Below are 18093 nucleotides of genomic sequence, written 5' to 3'. Positions count from 1 at the left end.
TTACCAACATTGTATAATTTCGTCCTAAATTATTTGTGTATGCAAGAGCATGATCTCGCCCAACAGTCCACATGCATGGAGGTCTTTCTTAAGATCCACAAGAAAAAGATGAGACATTTATCGATTCTCGATCCCGGACCCTACACGTAAGATTATTAACTTTATTACATTTGTTCATTTCTATCTTGATTAACTTCATTAATTGTGATCAAATTGGATATTAATCAATATTATATTTATTTTACACAGGAGTAAATGACAGAAAGAGTGACTCAGACATTTCAGTCATCATCAAAGGAGGGGAGTCACAATCTCTATCCACTGATGTGCTAAATGAGATATATTATAATATTATCGGTGGAAGGATAAAAAACTCCACCCTCTACGACCTTGGCTCCTAGGCCAAAGTGACATTTAATCATTTGAGAACTCCTAGGGTCGTGCTAGTTCCTTTTCATCTACTGAGTTGTAGTCTTTAAGACGTGAAAATAAAGAACTGCACACTCAACTGAAGTCAATGGATGAGAGGATGACTTCTATAGACCAGTGGAGGGCCTTTGAGGAGCAGAGGAGGACTACTGAGGACTAAAGAAGAGACAACGAGGATCATATCAGAGCCGCACATGACGCATATAATAAAGCTCTCTTTGCCCGTAACCGGGCGATCATGGCCAATTTTGCCCACACCCAGACACCACATGGTTTTGATTTATAGGAGACTCAAGACCCATAAAACTGTGGTGATTAGCTTTTTTTTAGGTTTGTTCAATTATAATTTAATTTTTTATTTATCATACATAAACCATGTAAAATATATTTAGTTTTAATATTCTAATCTACTTATTTCTTCTAAATATTATATTACTATATATTTCAGGAGTCTCTAATTACATATTCATCACGATCATCGTGATCTTCTTCTTTTTATCTAAGTATTTTTTTTATTATATGTAAAATTTGTTATACATATATGCAAAATTTTGAATTATACACCAATCTGATCATAATCCATCGCATTTGACTTTCTGTAGGATTTTATATTACTAGTATTCTTTGGAGTATTTGTTATCATGGTATGAATTTATATATTTGATTCTGTACATTTAGATTTAGATATAGATATTTGTTTCTATTATTGTGTTTATATTTTGTTTAGATTGTGTTTGTTTCTATCTGTTTTTCTATCCACAATACTATTTGTTTGTTTGTGATATATGAATTATTATGATGTATGAATTATTAGAATTGTGTTAGTTTGTTTGAATGTATGGATTGTTATGATGTGCAAAATGTGATTATATGTATGGATTGTTATGATGTGTAAAATGTGATTGTATGTATGAATTGTAAAATATGATGTTTGTATGTATGCAATGTCATTGTCTGTGATAGTTTTATATAGATATGTAAATTATAAACAGGGTAGATCCCGAATGTAAAATGTCTCATTTTAATTTTTTGTACTAACGGAATACCAACGGAAATAAAATTTCCATCCGTAATCAGTTTCTATAATCACCGATGGAAATATCGTTTCTGTCAATAAATCTGGTTGCGGGGATAGTATTTCTGGTGGTGTCGGAAATACTATTTCCGTCAGTAAATCTAGTTGCAGGAAACAATGTTTATGGTGGTGTTTACCAACAGAATATTTATTCAGTCGACGAAAATATCAACAGAATTTTGATTTCCGTCGGAAAATCCTATTCAACGAATGATATCCCAACAAATGCTTTTTCGTCGGAATGTCGTTGGTAAGCGAATATTCCGATGGATTTCCGATGAAAATTTCCATCGATAAATCCAATTATTTTTATAGTTCATATTGATTTGAACGTAATTAATATATGCCACATTTTTAAAAAAAAACATAAGATCAACATTATCACATGTCACATATCTATTACATTAATATCTTTATTTTAATAACACATATTCATATTCCTTTTAATATTAATACTCATTATTTATGGTCTCATTATTCATGCATTCATCTTTATTCTTATTTTATATTAAATAAATATTTTTTTTGAAATTTACTCATTGACTGCATTCAATAATTGGACATTGACATGTATGTGAGTATTATAACAAGCATACATATTGATTGCAATACTATTTAGATATTATAACACCATTTAGATATTATAACACCCACGTATTAGTACATATACCATGGCAAATTTTTTTCCTTTTATTCCTTTCTTGTACAAATTGTTTTGCAAGAGAAGCGCATAGAAAATTCAACTAAGGCCTAAGTTTGTACCTCCATCAACGGACTAATCCAAAACAAATCATGAATACTCCCACGATACGATGTGGTGGTAAAACATTCAAGGCAACAAATAAGGATATTAGGGTTCCAATCCTAATAGAGACGAATATTCTATCAAGAATCAAAGTATCTCGGGTGATAGTCACCCATAAAACTAGAACAAATAGCTATGATAATAGAAATTCCAAAAATTTTAGAGTTCAACTTCATAAGAGCAATGGAAAAACAAGATATCATCGAAGCAATCTAAGCAATGGAATTTTAGATCTAAGCAATCTAAGGTCATAAATCATTCAAATACTGTCTTTCAGACCAAGCTATGTGCCAAGGAATAAGAAAACCCATGTTGTGATGCCCCCTAAATCGTGAAAAGGTAATAGGTTGTAGTACATGTAAAAATCCAAATAATTGAGAATCAATAAATATAACATATAAGAATCATATAACAAACTTGTGCGAGATGTAGGATTTGTATGCTTATAAATATGTTTTAAATTCTCAATTCCGCTGGAGTCTTCCTCCATATTGAAAGAGTGCTTTGTTTTCTTAACCAAGGTTTACATTCTTAAAATGAAAAAAAAAGATAGGTTTGTACTTGGAGTGTTTTCCTTTATTCTAGAGAATTAACTTGAGGGAAGAAAAGCGTGGCAGAGGAGAAGAAACAGAGCTTAGCACGCGTTGGAGCAATGGTCACCGGAGCATGGTGCGACATTGGAGAAGAAACAGAGTAGTAGAGAGGAGCACCGGAGACGAGCGCTTGAGGAGATGAAGTGGAGAAGAAACGGAGCACCGGAGAGGAGCGCTAGAGGAGAAGAAGTGGAGAAGAAATGGTGAAGCACGGAGCGACATCGGGAGTTAGGGTTTTAAATCACGTATATTAACGGCGAAATTTGATCATTCGCCGTTAATCATGTATTTTAGCGGCGAATTTCCAAATTTCGCCACTAATCACTGCCATTAGCCGCTAATCTATGTGATTAGCGACGAAACAGGGGAAATCGTCGCTAATCAAATTTGATTTGAGACAATTTATACAGCTTCATTGCTAATACTTTATTTTTTACGGCAAAAAATATATCGTCGCTAATCAAGCAAATTAGTAATAAATTATAAATTTATCACTAAATTTCGTCGCTATTTTACAAGTTTCTTGTAATGAGAGGTCGACCCTTGATTATGTATAATTGTACTTCATATTTATGCGATAGAAGTAGGAAGACCGTCTACCTTAAAAATTATTTGGATAAAATCCAGACATCTTGATTATTAAAAAAAATCATGAATGTCCAAAATAAAAAACCAAGGATGCCCTGCGTGCCACAGACAATTAGGGGAACTTAAATATTAAAGCATAGTGCAAAATTAAACCCTATCTTTGAATCTTCTCCAAGAGAACATTGAAGACATATGCTGGCACAGACCTAATAGTCCTAAACAAGTGTTTTCTGATTTACTATTAACTATAATAAAATAAAAGAAACCATATATTACTGATCTTGTACATGCTAGAAGCCCTAATATATCTAAGAATATTCATCCCAAGTTAAATACACTGAATGAGAAATTGGCTAAGGGAATCAACTAGATTGAGATAAGAAACGAATGATTTCTGATTTACTATTAGGTGTGCAAAACAAAAATTCGTTCAAAGAGAAGAGTGGAAGAAGAAGACCAGAGCAAGATTTGTGGATGTGCTGACTGATAATAAACAATGTAAGTAAGAAGTTTTGCACAATCCCACAATTGCAATAAGAGGTTGAGAATATACAGAAGGTAAGGGAGAAGTTTTTTTGTATTCTTGTTTGCTCAGAATGAATTCAGCATTCTTCAACACAAAATGGATTTGGTTTGCCATAAGATAAGATGTATACTCCAGCGGATAGATGTATCTCTAATTATATTGGTTTTGCATTGAGAGGGGATCACTATCATTCAAGTATGATTCATGATCATCAACAGAGAATTTTCTTGCAAATAAAATAGATGATTGGCAAGAAGAACTTGCTATATAGATAACTAGATAATCATGGATAAAGAAAATGAAAACTGATGGATAATTTTTTTTTCTCATTTGAACTCAAACTCTGACATCACTATGGCAGGTTCTTTTTCCAACCACAACTATAAGATCCTTTAGAATCTGCATATAGAGTAGCAACATCCATTATATGAAGTTTTATCCTTGACAATGAATTATGATAACCAACTTTTGTGAGGCAATTTGATTATCAGTGTACATATAAACATTGCACTGAACAAAAAAATGATGGAAATCATTTTTGGTAGTAAACATCCTTGCATATTTTATGAACTATGAACCACATCAATGGTAGGTAAGCTTTCATTTTGATTTTCAACACCTGCTGACCAGTTGTCAGAAAGGTGGATGCCCCGCTGCATTACAAACACCCATTAGTCGGCAGTCTCGAGAGATCGAACAAATGCAGGATGACAAAATGAACGTTTGGTTACACATCATAAAATTGAAATTTAAAAATGCATTTCTTTTACAAGTTTCAGTTTTCACATGACTATTATTTGACAAATACAATTTATTTATTTAGCAGAAACAACAAAAAAAAAACGACCCTCAAAATTGCGTCTGCCGGGAGTCGAACCCGGGTCTATTGCTTGGAAGGCAATTATCCTAACCGTTGGACTACAAACGCTGGTTTGATATCATCTTTCAATGATCTTATAAAAGTAAATTTTGTAATTAACAAATCCAAATAGAAGATTTTTCAATTAGTAAATATATGAACATCTTTTATTGCTATTTAACAAATATATTAGGTTCACACGTATATTTTTGAACTTAATTAAAAAAAAGGCATAGTTGGACATTTAATTTTAAACAATTGATGGGACAAACAAAAAATAAAAACGTATTTAAATAACACTAATATATTTATTAACAGATATAGCACACATTATTTATATTTGTAAAAGAAAAGCTATACCGTCCTCGACTTAGCAAATTCAACGCGCTGTTTTTTTTTATGAATATCAATAAATATAATTTGTCAACTTTATAAAAAAACAAATAACACTCGTATATTTTGAATAATTTTACCGAATCAAAACTTCAAAAGGAGATGGCCATCGATCAACCTAGAACCTGCACAACCACTGGATCGTGCAGCATTTAATCTTGGCCGTTTGATGACAAGGCAATGCTTCTTCGTGCAAAACCCACTTTTTTTTTTTTTTTGGGTCTTTCAAGATGAGCCTTCTGGTGATGACCGATGGTCTTTCCTCTGTAACCAGCCAAGAAGGGACTCTTTCGTGACCTTTATCATTCCTGTATTTTGTGGCCTCCTTGCTTGAAACTTGAAACCTTTGACAGCTTCAGGAGGGCGAAGAACGGTGGACGGCTTACTGAAGGGATCATCAAGGGCACCGTGTCCTGTTCTCAAGTCAAAGCTCAAGTCTTCTTGCAGTACTTTGACTATACACCGTTGCACATCCAGATTGTGACTCGTCAAGGTCCTGGCTGCTCCTTTATCGACTACATCCGTGATGATGATCATATCGTCTTGAATTGCTTTTCCTGCGACAGTATACCAAAGCGTTCATTAGTATGAGTAAACAAGTTTGGGGATTCAGAACCATGAAAGTGATAATGCAAATGAAATTTACTCGAAACATCACTTGTGAAATGCAAAGGGATATAGGGACAGGGGTGAGGAAAAACGCACAATCCGATATATATTTGATCTGACCTAATTCAACTCAAAAACTGAAATTGTTATATACATAGTAATCACTCATTAACCATCTTTGTTGCTAAATTAATGATGCAATATCAAAACCATTATCTTATAATTGAAAATTTTATAAATGACAAAGATGATTAACATAGAGACACAATAAACTATTTTAGAAAAGAAATGATCATCCTATCTGAGAATGAATCTCTTATTCTCTAAACAAAATAGTTATAAAATAGAAATCACTTCAATCGCCATTTTATTAAATTAAATAATCTTCCAAAGCAAACTTTTATAAAGACTAAAATTTTTAAAAATTAAATTCTTAATCTGTGCTATATTCAACAATTTGTATATAGTAATAAAGTGTAAAAATAAAATATAACAACAAACACTTAACTATTATATTTACATTTTATATGTTTGAATTTATTATATTTCACTAAATTGGTTTTGAATTTTGTTGCATTAAGCATGTTTTTGTATTTACATGATGTTTATTGGTGATCTGATAACCAAATCAAAGTCCGATATTATTTCAGGTCTCAGAAGGATCAAAATTTTGGTAAAGAAGACGAGAAGCCATCCAAGTTGGCCCATGCTCACCCCTATACGTGCATATTATTGGGAAGTTTAACTATGGTTGATTAAGAATAATTTTTTGTTAATAAGACAATTGAACAATACTCGGGAAGGAGATGGACAAACAAACAAAATGCTACTGACTACTGACAAAAAGAATATAGATTCCTAACAAAAACATATACTTAAATCTTACCGAGCAAATAGCTCTCCTTGATCATCCGAAGAACTGAGAGAACCACAATCCGAGCTTCAATCTGTTTGTATAGTTACGGAAGGTTGTTAATAGATTTTAAATGTGACAAATTTGAAATAAAGATTAAAACAAACGTTGCAACAAATATAAGGGTTCGAACAATGGAATACTTAAAAATTTATTGATGAACATGTATGAAAAGCAATGGAAGCACAGCGTGAGCAAGAGGTTATCTGAGATATCAACATATAGCCACCCCTCGATGTCACTTGTTTATGTGAAACAGAATTGAAGCAACAAAAAACTAGACTCGGCAAGTGGCACCGAGCATATCATTGGGTGAGAAGCACTGCAAGGGTCAACCATTTGAGGAATAGGGGACCTGTGTTAGGCAACAAAATTATTTTTCATCTAGTACACTCTAACCTCACCAAGGAACATCTTAAACTTTGGACCATCTTAAAATTTAAGCTCGCTCAGCTCCACTTTAACCCATGAATAAAGTCATTTACCCTAGACCCACTATCCACATCCTACTATGCGCCTAATGCTTGTGTACCTGCATCTACCTCCCTTCATATATATGAGGCCGGAACTAGGAGGGTCATTCATGTAGCGGATCTACATTTTTTTTTTTCCAAGCCTTCATCCTTGACACAAGTTAACCCATCGCAAACAATCTGAGTGAACTGACAAGCCCAACTAGATTGATTGCTCTCAACATTATCATATGTACAATTAATAAAACAACTTATCACACTCCAGCGACACGCAACATAATGAGACAAGGTAGTTGAATGTGCTTCAGCACCAATGATAAGAATGCAACGATTTGCTAGGACACCTTTGTGTTAATACCGATTGTTAGCTTTTTGCCATAGAATCTGTTTGCTATCAATATTTTCCAAACGAAAACACTCTTTCAAAAGCTAAAGTAAGAAATTAATCTTGCATGCATCCAAACCATCCTCAAATTATACCAATATCGACTAAGAAATACCTTTGTAAGCCCTCGAATGTCAATAGCTTGTCTGTCACCAATATCTCTTCGCAAGTGCAGTGCTACTTTTTCTAAAAGTAAATTATTGCATTTCCTTGAGTTAGTTTCATTGCCAGTATCCCGTATTGGTAGTTTATGGCTTTGACATTGGGAGCACAATACTCCTTCACACCACTCCTCAATCAATTCCTTCAGATAATAATCATTAGATCTGTATCTGTATATTAGATTAAAAGCAACAAAAGTAGAATCAGCTGACAATCAAATAGACGAGTAAATGAAAACGAAACAATAGGTAAACCTGAGGAAAGAATGAAAAGAGTTTTTGTTTGTTGAGTCAGCAGGTAAATCTTGTAAAATAGACGGTACGGTTATTAGCAAGTTTTAGCAAATAATTAAAAGTAGCTTACAGTTTAAGGTCCGCTTGTTTAGCGGAAAATATTTTTCAGGTTTTCCATGTTTGGGCAGCAAAAAATTGGGGTTGATGGAAAATTATCTTATAGTCAATGAAAAATGTTAACATTTTGTGGGAAAACGACTTGCTCAAGTGAAACTTGTTTTCCCCCACACAAGAGATCCACACCACCTCCCATCCTCTCCTCTAATCGAGCCCTCGGACAACTTTGACACCCTCTTAGGATAGAGCTTGATCTAGTGGCCCTCTATGAAAATTGAGCTTTCATCATCCTCTTGCAAGCACCCTCAAGGTGGAGTAGGCACAGATCAAACCACCCTTCCACGTGAGCCAAAGGGACACTATCAAAGCAAAGCTCTCAATGCCCTATGTTCCTTTGAGGTGGAGAGTATGTGCCTTGAACTCTGCCCTTCTACTTGATCCGATCATTCGAAGATTGATCGAGAAAAAAAAGGGAATTATTTTCCTTGTCTCACAACCAAAAAATAATTGATTTCTCTTATAAAATTTTCCTTAAGGAAAATATTTAGCCATCCATGTTATTTTTCGCAGGACAAACAAACCTTAGATAAACATTTAAAATCCACATTGAATAAAAAATATCTCAAAAGTACTCCTTGAATATACCCAGATTTCCGCATATCTTGATATATTGCTAGGCATTGTTGAACCTCAACGAAAGATCCATACTTGTCTCGAGCTCTTAACATGGTATTATAAGTCACCTGAAATGAAAGCACCGCCTAGAGTTAAAACTTTTCAGAAAGGATATATCAAGAAAATATAAAGTTAGGTATTACAACTCCCTCTATAAGGAGTGCAAAGGTGACTCTGATAATGAATACATAACATAAAGCATAAAATGGAACCATATAATAAGAGCATGAAGTGGAACCGTATAATAAGAGCCTACCAAATTTGGTTGTATTTGATATCTTTTCATTTCTTCATATAAAGAGTACGCTACTCTCAAATTCTTGTTTTCAACACATGCCTGCGAATGAAGGGCCCCAAATATTAGCAGCCAGCAGTTTACAATTTCAAGGATGTTAATGGATCATGACATTACGGTCAATTTTATATGTCACAAATCAATATGCTAATCCAGAAGGTTCTACATGTCCACCATAGTTAAAATACTTTTTCATAAATATACACATTAGTTAAGGACAAAGTTTTGGAAATTTTAACTAAATCTATGTGCCAAGTACAAATAATTACAAATTAATCAACACTTCCTCATTATGGAAAAGAAAGAAAACAGCAAGCATACAAAAATTGTTTAGAATATCATTAGTATGATGCTTCTTTGACAGGACTATATAATCTTTGAGCATTTAGCAATATCCACCTTGATGGCAGTAGTATAAGCAGCAACATCAAGTTTCATTCCACCATCTTGCATAGCTCTAAATGCCTACATTTCAGAAGAAAGATGGCAATTTAGTAAACAGGAAATGGCAGTATAAATTGCTATAGCATTAAAACTCTAAAAAACTTGGATAACAAAGAGATGAAGTAAGAAAAATACTACATAGAAAATGTTGAAACAGACAAACAGAACTCACTAAGTTGATCTTTTGAAAATTCTAGATAGAAAAAATTATCCATGCCACTAGAAATGCATTGATACAGCAACTCATTGAAACTAACAAATAAAAAGTTAATCAATTCATCAGAAAATGTAGCCTAGAGTACACATTACCTACAGGTAAAATCTAAATTAACATGTGAATTTAAAAACTTAAACATGTCCTAATTAGACTGATTAAGCCTTGGAGCTGGAATTTTTTAGTTCGCTGTTCTGTGTTCGTTGCTTTCTGGAAATTAAGAATCTAGATATTTGCTTTAACAACTCAAATGGACCGTATGAAAACTAGGTCATAGACATTTATACCATAAGAAACAGCAGCAACATGTTCTGTGACTATCATTTATGTGAATCCAATCACACCATTGATCTTGGAAAACAGTACTCTAACAGTGATGCTATATTCACAGTAAGAAAGGACAGAAAAAAAGGACTAAGTGGATAGACAAAGGAATGGATCTAAACAGAAATTGAATGGTCAGGTAAACAAATAAAGATCCAAGGACATGATTTTTGAACACTTGTGTTTGTTTTATAACCTTCTGATTATCAATTTATTTAGATTATCAAATTTCACAAAAGAGCATCGTCTAGCTACAAACTAGAAAGAAGAAATACAAGCAGTATCACCGAGATATATGGAAAAATTGCATGGTAAAGAAAAGGACAAGAAATATTAGAATTCATAATTGCTATGTATTAACAATTTATGAAGGAACCAATCATTCTTGGAATTGTATAATATAAAAGTTGTAGGTATAGTCAATACACCTGCATAGCACCACTTAAATTATGAGCAGCACCATAACTATCAATCAGCGTAGACCAACTTATATGGTTGGGAGTAAGACCAATTGTCTTCATTTCATCCATCAAAGCTTTTGCACGATAGAAATCAGAACCACAAGCCTTCATCAGAATATTAAAAGTTGGTACTGTAGGTTTAAAGGGAACCACCATCAACAAAGAAGGCCCACCATCTTGCATAGATGTCAATTTAGATGAAATAGTTCCATCCCTATTGTTCATTCCTGAGGAAATAACTCTAGAATAATATCTCAGCTTTTTATCAAAAAAGCAAATCTTGAATCCAGTTTCTTTCCATGTATAAAATAATCGAAATGCTCTATCATATTGGCATGACTCCACACAAGCATGCAGAAGAGTGTTGCAACACTGTGCATTAGGTTCACAGCCTGTCACAAGCATCTCCTCAAATAGCTGAATGGCAGGATCAACGAGCCCAGCATTGGCACAAGCACTAAGTAATGTTGACCAAATAACTATATTTGGAACCACACCAGCAGAAAGCATATCCTCTCTTATATGCAATGCCATCTGCCACATTTTTGCATCTGCAAACACCTAAAATAGAAACAAAAGTGATAAAAATAAACAAATCCTAAGAGAGAACTATATTACTAACACGAAACAGAAAGATATGATCCCAGTCTCACTAACTTTTATCATCGTGCTATATGTAAATACATCCAATATAAGTGCTCCTTTTGAAGCCATAAGCGTTATTTCCTCATACACCTCTAGAGCCAAATCCACCCTTTTTGCATTACAACACGCTTTCAAAAGGATATTGTAGGATGTCACGTCTGCAGTTACTCCTAGATCCTATACAAGTATAAATTTGTAAGCTGAAATAGTCTAAGACCCAAAGAAAATAATAGAAATAAGAAAAAGTCAACTTATGACCATGCAGAAAAGTATTATGGAACATGAATTTGAAATAATACATTAATCAAATGATTATGAATCAAATTGAAAGCCTCAATATCAACAATCCGTCACAATGATACTTGATTATAAGATGGTCTATCACAAATTACCGCAAAGCATTTGCATCCATGTAGAATATGAACACTTCATTAACCAGAATACTACAGAGGAAGAGGGTGACTATGTTGCTTGCATCTTAATCAATAGTTACCAGTTTGAAGCATGTTGACAAGTCGGGCAGAAATATCAAGGATAAAGTAAAAGAGAATTGTGGACTGACTTGTCATGTTATCATTATAGAGTAAACAGCCTACCTAGTAACAGCAACATAAGATATGAGATGGCATTACTTGCATACGCTTGTAAATATGGAAGGTGTAGCTCAAATCATGTGCATTCACATTCATTAGGCTGTTGAGAACATAAATATTTGGCATAATGTTCTTAGTGAGCAACTCCTGCAATTAAATTACAGGTAGAAAGAAACAATTAGTGAATACAATTGACAAAAATAACATAGTATTTTTTTTCTGTAACTAAAGCTCATACATATGGTATCAGATAAATGTGGGGAGAATTATCATGTTATTAGCAAGATCCACAATTAATTTCTATTTCTGATCACAAACTACATATCACAACTATTTGAATTCATCTACATGAATCTTATTCCTCCAGTAGGATTTTTTTTGAAGAACTCTACAGAAACTTGGTTTTCAGTTTCTCTTTATATATCTTAAAGAATTAAAGATGTCATTATCTTAAAGAATTAAACTGTCAATACTTATGATTGACATAGGGATCAATTAGAAGACAAATCAATCAGATGCCATTATCATCATGTAAACAATTTCCTTCTATGATTTCATCACATTTTTCTTTAAGTTCTTCAACATGTAGGAATTAAGAGATAAGGTCTGTCATATCCAGCAGCACTCAACAGATTGTTCAAGGTCATACTAACTATAAGAAATGCACAAAGCAATAAGACAAAAAAGGATTTTTTTTTCAAAAAAAAAAAAGCAAAAAGTGATCAAAATGAAAACAGTTCAGGATATTGAAAAGGGGAATGAACAATATCAAAGAGGCTGAATGTACACCTTTCACCAAAACTCTAAGCAGATTGAAAATAAAATTGATTATGTTGAAATCTAATGCAAAAATGTGTAAAAGGGCAAAAAAAGTGAAAACCAAAAGTACAATGCGGTAAAAGATCATACTTTGAAATAGTTACAGTCCTACTATCTAATATAATCATGAATTGATAAGTATAACCTGAAACCAAAGGTACCACAGAAACCAATGTTGCAAAAGAGGATAATGATTGGTTCTCTATATTAATCATGCACAATTCCACATTACAACAGGATGAGTCATAAAGTTTAGAGCAGCAACACAGGTACACAACATTAATGAACATGAAAGTAACATGGATGCTTCTAAAGCTTGGCAACTGAACTATTGACAAATAGAGAATAGGATGGGATGCCTTCTGATGTTGGAAATAGTTTTTGCGGTCAAGAAGTAATTCTTCATAAAATTTCAAAGTCATACTTATCTGGACAATGAACTAATATGAACTTAAATTTAGGTTGTGGAACAGATGAAGCAATACCTCAAATATGCTTCTAGATTTCAAGAAATCACCACAATGCCCACAAAGATCAATCATAGCTCGCCAAGCAAACATGTTAAGTCCACCTGATTTTTTCTTGAAAATTTCAAAAGCTTTTGTAGCTGAAACAATGTCTTGCTTCTTCCCATATTTTTCTAATATTGAGCAGAACAAAAGTTGAAAATGGGGAAACACACTTGCATACCTGCAAAAACAGAATATAAGTCACTCATTGAAGGTCAAAATGTATTTATGGCAAATGTATTAATTGCACATCCATATAATTCTGTGTACCATGGCTAGCCAAAGTTTGTTTACCATGTTCATCAGAGCACTGTTATCATGAATAAAGGAACATATGTAGTTTCTCAAAGCTGTGATATGGAAGATCATTGCATTTCTAATCCAGAATAATTCAAACTAACAATCAAACACTGCAAAATAGCAGAACCACATGTGTGCTAATCCACTCTTACAAAATCCATTTGACAGCAGGATAGCAGTACATTATTGATAACGTAAACAATCTCAAAGTGCTAATTATCTTGAATGACAACTTGAAGAATCTTCAGCATTACTTCCTTAGAAGGTTAATTATTTTGTTATACAAAAATAACCACCTACATCCATATGATGAGACATTTCCATTATTGCCCTATTTAAATGTCGACAATGCACCACTTTTGAGACTTTTATGCCTTGATCACAATGCGCACCTCTCACACACTCAACAATTTGGATCCCCACCTTTACCTGCTCTACCTAGCTCTCTAGTCCCAACATGCAACTGATTCCAACAGTTCCATTGCACAAACCCTAGTAGAAAATGGTCCATGCTCTGAACTGCTGCAGCACATTAGTCAAAGAAGACAGTGACAAATGAGCAAACAAACCATACTATGTAACTCAGTCTTCCTATATAACTTCATTTCTACAAGTGTCCTTCAAGTCATATGATCCATGACATTGTGGTCGACATGGGCTCCCCAAAAATCAAGTTTGTGAGATGGTGATTCTCTACAACTATCTCTGAACAAAAGTAGTGGTTCGATTCACTTTTTTTAAAATAAGATATATTTAGACTCTGGCCACTTCATTGTATCTTGTGTTTCTCTATTTTACTTCTGTGTTTGGCTGGTTTGCAGTCTTCTAGCTTTTTTCCTTCATTCTCTTTTGATCCTTGTGATGTTAAAAATATAAATTTTCAAAGTTGTTTCTTTGCCTTGCCTTTATTTTTTATTGCATCAATTGCTACTGCTCTTTTCAGTTACAGCAGTTTAGTTTCTTCAACTACAGGAGTTCATTTTATGTTGATTCGCTTCATGTTAGTAGTTGCAATAAATATTTTACTCATTTGGTTCAGTTAAGAAGATATTTCAAAAATTTTACATAACACAGAAATTTAGATACATGTACTAACAGTTGTGATTTTGGATCAAATCCACAGGCATTGTGTTACTACCAGAGAGTTGAGGAGAGATCCTTTGGGTGTTTGAGAAGACGGATTATTCTCAACCCTCCTATGTTGGAAGTGGCAAAAGAACTCAAAAAGAAGAAAGGACAATACTGTGAATAGAGAAATTGGATTTGTTGAGTCAAAGTCCCTGACCACACACACATTAGATGTATTGTTTGGCCCTATGGTGCCTTGAGGACTTGCATTATTTGTGTGCTCATAGGAGCACATAAGAAAATAGTAAAATAATTTAGTTGCGTTGATGGTTTATGGATCAATGACATTATTTTACCTAATCTTCTATCAACTAAACACCTAGTAAAATTGTTTAAACTTACAACATGGTCTATGGATAAATCTTATATGCCACTTAATCTTCTACACAGTGAGAGCCTTCCATGTCTCTTGATGCTATTCCCATGCCTAGTTGATCACATATAAGGGGAAGGGTGTAAGCATAAATAACGATGTTTAGTAACTAATATCTTTACATTTATTGCAGTTTTTGGAGTACGTCTTCATTTTGTGACCTTGCTCTTACAAAGTGCATGCCTTAACCTGGACTGGTGCTCCATAGAGGCCTTAGCAATTATGGCACTCAAGTTAATTGGATCTTTGATATTACCATTCACTGTACGTACATAGAAAACAACCAACTTAACAGATATGGTGCGTAAGTCTTCCGCAAGTCTAATTTTCAGCGAATCATCATCATGCAAAAGTAAAAAATATTAAGCACAATTGTTTATGCAGAAAATTGACAAGTAAATGGAACCATATGCTTGCAAATAATTTTAATCTAATATATACTTATCTAATATATACTTACAACTACAACAAGAAGTTTGATACTCCAACTACCCAGGAAAAGCTACTTCGACTTTCCAACAATTTAAAAATGTTGAACCAGATAACACCGAACTTGGGACAGACAACCCAGCCCCACGGAAGTTTCCCAGCATCCCGTGGTTGCGCGCCCCATTTGAAGAAAAAATCCCTACAAATGCGCTGTAGCTAAGGATCGAACCGCAGGTGCCTAGGTGACAACTTGGCACCCTTCCATTGCACCGTAGCCCCAGGGGCGACTTTCCAAGAACTTAATTGTTTATAATACTTCATTAATAATAACGTGGTCACTTAGATCATCATAAACTATGCAGACTTTTTGTCTACAATTAATCTACTATGTAGTTCTATTTTGGTCTTTATTTAACCTACATTTGTTCAATTTTAATTAATTTGACTTATATAACTACCGAACATTGGTCTTTATTGAACATATGTTCATACTATCTAAACTTAATTTCCCATCTATGCACAAATTCCGGAGCTCCTCTGTATATTAAACACTCAACAAAGAACAGTATACATATTCAACAATCTCTCTTTGTTGCTGAATAATCAAGCCAAGAAATACCTCTCAACAGTATTAGGTTTCTATCCATCTGTCAAAGCAAACCCAAGATATCAAAAAAAATTCCATCATTTCACATACTGGAGAAGAAGCATTATTCCATCGAACATGGCAAAGAGCCAAAGAGGTATACAATAGTTTTAAGCATGTTGCAAGCAGCACACCTTACAGCCAATTCTGGATCACCTCGTTGAATTATCTTGCTCAATCCGTATTCTGGATCTACAATGTCTTTGATAGTGAACTGATAACCTAAAACATCCAATGAAAGAAGGCAATGCATCACCACAGTACGCTAACGAATGGGCGGAAAAGATTACAAAGCAAACTCACTAAGCGTTCCCCACCTGCAAGAGTCTCCATCAACTCTACAAATTGCTCTAGCCTTCCATCGTCCAGTAGCCTGCGACATTCTAATCTCAAAGCTTCCAGGGCCGATTCATCAAAGAGTGAGGCAAGGCAGAGCCCAATCCTCTCCGCTTCGCTGGCGAACTCAACAACCTCCGCGAGACTGCCGTCGCGAAGGAGACAAACGATCCCTTCGGAAATCATCCTCGGATCGATGCGGACGACGAATTGGGCGAATCCAGCGGCGATGACGCCTTCGGCAATCATCAGGAAATCCCGAAGCTTGCCGCTCTTGGCGAGCTTCGAGGCGAGGCTAGCATAGTGCTTGAGGAGGTGACGGTCAGGAGCGTCGGAGTCATTGTTGTGGCGAGGGGCGGCGAGGCGGACATCGGCGAGTAGGGGTTTCTTGGCAGGGCGGCGCGGTGGCTTGCGGCTGCGAGGAGGGGAGGGCTTCCTGTTGGAAGCGGCTGAGGTGGAAGAGAGGACGGCGGAAGAGGAAGCGGAGACGGCGGCGAGGGAGGACATTATCGCCGCAGTCGGCGGACAGTGAGCGGAGCGAGAAGCCTACTTTATCGTCGTATCATAATCCGACAGTCGTCTCCCACGCTCCACTACTTGTCTTTGCCATTTTATAAATATCTCATGGAATTTTATAAAAATATCTCCAAAATTCATGTCATTTTACCCTTGTTTGGATAGGGTGAGGTAAAGTTCATTAATAGAAGGGGAAGGGAGGGGAAGAGAGAGAAAGTAATATATTTATCTTACCCTTGTTTGGAAGGAAGGGAAAGTTCAAAGGGATGGAAATGAAGGTTAAATATACAAATTTACAAAAATATCCTCTTATTTTTTTAATAAATATGCATGTGAAAATATAAATAAGGATAAAATTGGGATAATTTTTAATTACCCTTCCTTACACCCCAATTTGGGGTGTAAGGAATTTCGCTGATTCCCGAGCATGCAAGGGGAAGCTTTACCCTTCTCTCCCCTTCCCCTTCATGGCTCACTCTCTCCCAAACAAGTATAAAATTTTTTTTTACCCATGTTTACCTTTCCCTCCCCTTTACTCACCTCCTCCCAAACAGAGGGTTAAGAGCGAACGCATCTCCAATGATTATCTATATGAATTTTGTGTTTTTGTTTTTTCCTATTCCTACGGCGTATTTAAAGAAAATTTTCTTTCAAATAAAACTTACAATTAAGGGATACTAAATTGGATCATTCACTATAAATACTTTTAATTTATCCTAGTAACCATGAAAAAATTAGGATTGGATCAGTCAACCTAAATTTAACGCTACCTAACATTAATCATTTTTTATATAAATTTTGTTTTATCTCAAACATGTCACTTCAATATCATATCATAAATATAAAAATCTATTAATTTTTTCCTAATCAACAAAATATCCATATAATTTTATTTTTAAGAAATTTTTTTATACATCATTAATTAGTCTCACTCATATTATTAATTTTAAGATAAATGAGCATGCCTTGCATTAATAAATTCATATCATTTTAGAGCATCCATATCATAATTCTCATTCAAAATTTAAAATCTAAAATTTAGTAAAATCTAAAATTTAGAGTAAAAGAACTATTTTTATTAAATTTAGATATATATTTTTCACTATATAATGTATAACTTCCCAATAATTTACTATGTATTTATTTTTCTTATTATTTTTTCTCTTTCCTTCTTATTTTTTATTATTAGAGATAAGAGAGAAATTTTTTATTACTAGAGGAATGAG

The 18093-nt window shown here is 34.3% G+C and overlaps 1 protein-coding gene and 1 non-coding gene across 2 annotated transcripts; both read right to left on the bottom strand.

The window, feature by feature from the left end:
- Positions 1 to 4872: 4872 nt before the first annotated feature.
- Positions 4873 to 4944, bottom strand: TRNAG-UCC. Its single transcript has one exon. It is a non-coding gene; the product is annotated as a tRNA-Gly (tRNA).
- Positions 4945 to 5169: 225 nt separating this feature from the next.
- Positions 5170 to 16935, bottom strand: LOC121996565 (pentatricopeptide repeat-containing protein At5g02830, chloroplastic-like). Its single transcript, XM_042550573.1, has 12 exons — positions 16333 to 16935; positions 16150 to 16237; positions 13116 to 13320; positions 11851 to 11958; positions 11231 to 11395; positions 10541 to 11134; positions 9530 to 9595; positions 9092 to 9172; positions 8806 to 8903; positions 7764 to 7980; positions 6764 to 6824; positions 5170 to 5825 (listed from the first exon to the last, which is right to left on the bottom strand). Exons 1-12 carry the CDS (start codon positions 16856 to 16858, stop codon positions 5494 to 5496), a joined length of 2541 nt encoding a protein of 846 aa, XP_042406507.1. The 5' UTR covers positions 16859 to 16935; the 3' UTR covers positions 5170 to 5493.
- Positions 16936 to 18093: the final 1158 nt, after the last annotated feature.

Source organism: Zingiber officinale, chromosome 6A (genome assembly GCF_018446385.1).
Source record: "Zingiber officinale cultivar Zhangliang chromosome 6A, Zo_v1.1, whole genome shotgun sequence".
Taxonomy (NCBI): Eukaryota; Viridiplantae; Streptophyta; class Magnoliopsida; order Zingiberales; family Zingiberaceae; genus Zingiber; species Zingiber officinale.
The sequence above is the reverse complement of the archived record's forward strand: the minus strand, read 5'-3'. Positions and strand labels throughout refer to the sequence as shown.

Bases quoted from the DNA above. Each gene is read 5' to 3' on its own strand.
- LOC121996565 (XM_042550573.1), bottom strand. From the start codon at position 16,858: ATGTCCTCCCTCGCCGCCGTCTCCGCTTCCTCTTCCGCCGTCCTCTCT. The intron at 11,959-13,115 runs GTATTGCTTCAT...ATTTAATTGCAG, and splicing joins AATCTAGAAGCATATTTGAG to GAGTTGCTCACTAAGAACAT. The intron at 5,826-6,763 runs GTAAGATTTAAG...ATACTGTCGCAG, and splicing joins CAAGGAGAGCTATTTGCTCG to GAAAAGCAATTCAAGACGAT.